Here is a 5,000-nt window from a genome sequence, read left to right on the forward strand (position 1 = left end):
GTGCAGGCACAAGTGCAAACCCTGCAGCTGGTCACCAGGTGCCCGGCCAGCCAGGTAGAAATACCTTTACACAGCCACAGCTTAATTCCACATAGGTGGGAAATTACATTTCACCTTTTTCGGGATTTGCTCCCTCTTAGGTGGTCTACCCCCAGACTTTATGAGGAATCTCATGCAACAGATCAGCCAGTACGCCACCGCCGCCGCCACCGCTGCTGCCACCGCTGCTGCCACTGGCCAACCAATCCCGCCACAGCCCACCCCTCCTGGCTACAGCTCCACGGCTAACTCCTCAGCCACCACCACGGGTCCTAACACCCCTACCACCACACCTACTGCACCCCCACCGCCTCCTCACGCTGGCCCGCAGCCTCAGGCCAGGGTTGTGTTCACCCGGCCACCATTTGCACCCAACATCCCTCTTCCAGCTTTTGGCACCCGAGGAACTACCATCAATGTGAGGGCTGCCATGCCCGGCCAGCAGTCAGGACAGGTGGGATTGATTTATGTGGTTCTTGCTAGCTTTTAGACTGAATATTGAACTGAATATTGACTGAAGTCATTCAATGACCTATCAGGCTTTCAATGCTGCTGCGGTCAACCAGATGATTAGCGCGCTGGTTGGTCAGCTCCTGCTGCCAGGACAAATGGGCAAGTTGCACTTACTTTCTTGTAAATAAGTTACAATGAAGGATTGTCGTCAGCCAGAAATATTTTTCTTTACTTTACAGCACCTCAGACAGCCAACACTTCCTCATCCACCTCCACGTCGTCCTCCACTTCCTCTTCTGCGTCCTCTTTTACCTCTCAAACATCTTCCTCCTCCTTCTCCTTCTCCACCTCAAGTGGAGAAGCAAACACAGCCAGTCCACCGAGTCAGCCCGAGAACACCTCCAGCGAGCCTCAGCCTCAGGAGATGCACGCGGACCTCAGCCAGATGTTGGGCTCCCTGCTGGGGGCTGCTGGAGAGGCCACGCTGGGTACTGCGGGGGGCCCCTCCATCACTGTCACCACCTCAGGTCTTCCGAACCTCATGCAGGGCTTCATGCAGCAGGTCTGTGTTCCACAACAATCCTGTATTAGTCTACCTTATGACAATAGGTACCACTAGTGTAAAGAATCTCTTGGTGTCAATTTCCAAATTCTTCCCAGGCCTCCCAGCCCATCTTCTCCCCGCCGCCTCCTCCCCCCTCCAGTGCCACTGCTGCTCCTAGCGCAGGAGTCAACCCGACTTCCAACCCTTCTTCTGCAGGAGCATCCGAAGCTCTCAACCCAGAGCTATTCACCGGCATCGTCCGCGGTGTCCTGAGCAGCATGATGGGCTCTCTGGGCCAAGCGCAGAACGACACGGAGAGCATCGCGCAATTCATGCAGAGGCTCTCACAGACCACCAACATTTTCATCAGTCCAGAGGAGCCGACTGGTAAACAAACAACAACAGTCCAAGTGGTTGCTATCCAGTCATATCCTGACCTGTGTTGGTAGGCTTCTTTGGCGAGCTGCTAATGCTGGTGTGCCAGACGTTCACCATGTCGGACCTGGTGATTCTGCTGCATGGGCAGCACCAGCCGCTGGGCCGCATCCAGCCACAACTTTCCCAGTTCTTCACCCAGAACTACCTCAACGGCAGAGAGCCCACAGATGCAAACATCGCTGTCAGTACCAATCATCGTTAGGAATACAAATAATTTCTTTTAAATTACTGAATTTAAAAAAACAACATTCCTTCTCAGGCCGCTGCTGACGTCATTGTGCAAGAACTGGAGGAATACATCACAGAAAGCTTTGTGAGTCTTACCCCAGTCACACAAATTGTGCTGACCTTCTTTTTATCTTCACACATCACACATCTCTTTCACAGCGGGAATCTTCTGTCACCGTGCTGGAGGGCGTGGATGCCACCCAGACTAACATGTCCTTCTTCAGACAACAGCTGATGCACATCGCCACACACATTCTACGTTGTACAGGTGGAGTTAAAAAAACAAACAAAAAAAAAACACTCCAATCTGATTCCATACTTGCATATTATATTTTTTTTTTTAGCAAGTATAGCACTTGTTTATCCTGCAAAAAATGAGGAAAGCAACTCAGAATCTCTCTCTTTCTCCCAGATGATTCGTTTGGGCTTCGCCTGCTTCAAATGTGCAACCAGGCACTGTTTGAGTGTCTCGCACTCAATCTGCACTGCCTGAGAGGAGACCAGCGAGCTCTGACTGCTGTCATCAACCACCGGATTGTACGTAATGCACGCTCTTCACCGCCTCACTCCCACGTTTTTTAGGTTTTGACAGTGTCCATCTCAGTGCTGAGTGGTGATGACATTGCTGCAAATGCCAGAAGCAAACCTCAGAATTGAAGTGAATGTGTTCTGTGTGCGTTTCCAGCGGAGGATGTCAAGTGACATCAGCCCCAGTCTTGTCAACTGGATGACCAGTATGATGACCATGCGGCTGCAGTTCATTCTAGAACACCTCCCCATCACACAGGAGCAGATCCAAAACTACATTGTTTACACACAGGTAGACACTGAGTTGTATTGTCCGCCTCCTGAACCCTCAGGTCACATGCTACAGGAAACACGTCCTGTTATATCCTGTTACGTTACATCTTAAATGCCTACTAAATAACCCATGACATTTTTCTCAGAGGGATCAGCCGACTGCAAGTGACACACAAGAGCCCGAGCGAACACAAAGTGCGACGGTAAACCACCTGCGTCCTTAACCTCCTTTCTAATTAACTCCTCGTGATATTTTAACCACTGCTTCACGTCGCCTCGCTTTTGTTCCTCTTCACACCCAAAGATCAGTGACACTCACTCACCTGCCGCGGCCACCACAGCGGAAGAGGCCATGTCGGTGTCACGCGACACCAGGGCGTCGTCACGGGAGACGAGAACGCTGCCCGTAGACTTGGGTGCCACAGGGGGAGCTACGCCCTTAGCGCCCATGACGGCAGTGGGAGCTGAGGGAGTCAGCGACGACTCCGCTGGAGAGTCCGAGGCCTGGGCAGCCACCGTTCCTCCTGTGAGAGCTTGCCTTAGTTTTAATGTAATTGTTGGTTTCATACAAGACTGCAAGGAAAGTCTCAACTTTGGATGGGTGGAAAAAGAGTGGAATTTTGTCAAAACTATGGATCCACTTTTTTTTTTTTTTACTTCCCGATACCTACTGTAAATTTGGATATCTTCCAATATTAGAGCTCCGTTTGCTTTAATATGCAACCACACCAAACGAATATCAGCAAATGTAGCTGTGTCCACATATGCACTGACACACACACACACACACACACACACACACAAAAGCGCTCAGGCCTGACATTTTCACAACTTTACAGAACACAGAATTCTTAACATTGCACATAACTTAATTTTTCCTACATTATCATTATTGTTTATTCCATACGAGGCTGTAACAAACGCCTCTCTGCAGGCAAGTGTGATATTGTAGCGACTCAGAAGTTTTGTGTTGTGTAGATGCGCAACTGTTTGGTGTGGCCTTGAACGCGTTCGGCAGAGCACCCGTGTTTGGAGACAGCTGCATTTGCTGATACTCTTCAAGCTACAACAACAAGCTGACAAGCTACGCTGGTATCTCTTCCTGATACTGGGTTGTATCGGCCCCACCTCTATGGATCAAGGCTATGTCAGGAAGCAATGGTGTACACTACATGACAGAAATCAGCTGATGATTTAATGTCCTCTAGCTCACTGGCTAAAGAAATAGCTCCCATCCCGCCAACACATCTTTACGTACCGGTGGAAAGTGAGATTCGTCACACTATCAAAGTTAGCGCATAGACCAAGTGTTGAAAAACATATCCATTTGCTTTTTCAGCAGATTCTCTACAACAGTAGAGTAATTCTGTCATATAGAAGATCTTTGACTAGTGTTAACGTCATGCTGTTTTGATTTATGTCTTCAATCTTTGCCTTGATGTGTCCTCACCCTCCCCGTTAACCTGCTGGCGTGTTTGTAGGAGTGGGTTCCCATCATCAGGTGCGACATGCTCACGCAGAGGAAGATGAAGGCGCAGCCGCCGCTGTCTGACGCCTATTTGCACGGTATGCCTGCGAAACGCAGGAAGGTGAGCCACTTTTCCTCGTTTTAACTTTGCATCGCTGCAACCTCCAAGTGAAGGCCGTCCTCCCTCATCACTGCAATGTACGTGTGCCTTGTCAGACGGGACAGGGGGGCGGAAGCCTGGCCTCCCTCTCAGACGCCGTGAGCCAAGCGGCCAGGGCGGCCGGTGTGAGGCCCATGACGTCTGGCGAGCGTTTGCAGGAAGAGCTGGACACCGAGGAGCTGAAGGAGGCTTATTCAGAGCAGGTAAAGTCAACTATTACTAAACTATCGGTACCTAAAACTCGATTTTTGATTTGTTTAGGCCAGATATAGCTCACTAATGTAAACATACTACACATAATATAACCTTGTATTGGGCAAGCAACCATAACGGAATTGAGTGGTCAAACTAGAGTACGCCACGCTTCACTGTAGTCTCTTTTACTCAGACAGCAAGCAAAATGTCAGTATCAAATCTGGGGAAAAAATATATATAGGGTTGGGCGATCATTTTTATATACCGGTATAAACTCTTCCAATGATAAGAAAATGACTTATACTCGTATTGTGAGCAAGATGGTGCCTCAGATGGCAGCCTCGGACACTCGCTGTCTGGTTGTGTGTTTTTTTTACACACTTTTTTTTTTTTTTACTTTATATGTCTCTCGGCTGGTCACACACAGCCAACAGACCAACTTTTAAATATTAACCAGCTATCTGGCAAACTTTTTTTCTTTGGTTTTCACCGAGCCGGAGACGTCTATGAGAGGTTTTTGCTCTGCTCTTCCACCTACCATCTTGCTGATGTTCGCTCCTTGCTAACAAGATGGATGAATTGCTGCTTCTTTCCAACAACTTGCTTGGGACACTCTACACCAGGGGTCTCAAACCCTTGGCCTGCTGGGTCATATTTTACTGCCTGCAACTAGA

At 49.1% G+C, this 5,000-nt stretch overlaps 1 protein-coding gene across 3 annotated transcripts in view; it reads left to right on the forward strand.

Moving 5' to 3' along the window:
* The window catches only part of bag6 (BCL2 associated athanogene 6), a 14,290-nt gene that overhangs the window by 7,848 nt on the left and 1,442 nt on the right, over nt 1–5,000 (forward strand). For all 3 annotated transcript variants that reach the window (XM_054782556.1, XM_054782557.1, XM_054782555.1), the window contains 14 exons: nt 7–54; nt 141–493; nt 579–651; nt 732–1,054; nt 1,153–1,423; nt 1,486–1,655; nt 1,734–1,787; nt 1,862–1,970; nt 2,115–2,239; nt 2,388–2,522; nt 2,650–2,706; nt 2,808–3,029; nt 3,985–4,092; nt 4,188–4,334. In XM_054782556.1, coding sequence (XP_054638531.1) covers nt 7–54; nt 141–493; nt 579–651; nt 732–1,054; nt 1,153–1,423; nt 1,486–1,655; nt 1,734–1,787; nt 1,862–1,970; nt 2,115–2,239; nt 2,388–2,522; nt 2,650–2,706; nt 2,808–3,029; nt 3,985–4,092; nt 4,188–4,334 — 2,195 coding nt within the window. The remainder of the gene's footprint in view (nt 1–6; nt 55–140; nt 494–578; nt 652–731; nt 1,055–1,152; nt 1,424–1,485; nt 1,656–1,733; nt 1,788–1,861; nt 1,971–2,114; nt 2,240–2,387; nt 2,523–2,649; nt 2,707–2,807; nt 3,030–3,984; nt 4,093–4,187; nt 4,335–5,000) is intronic.

This window comes from Dunckerocampus dactyliophorus, chromosome 7, assembly GCF_027744805.1.
Source record: "Dunckerocampus dactyliophorus isolate RoL2022-P2 chromosome 7, RoL_Ddac_1.1, whole genome shotgun sequence".
Lineage (NCBI taxonomy): Eukaryota > Metazoa > Chordata > Actinopteri > Syngnathiformes > Syngnathidae > Dunckerocampus > Dunckerocampus dactyliophorus.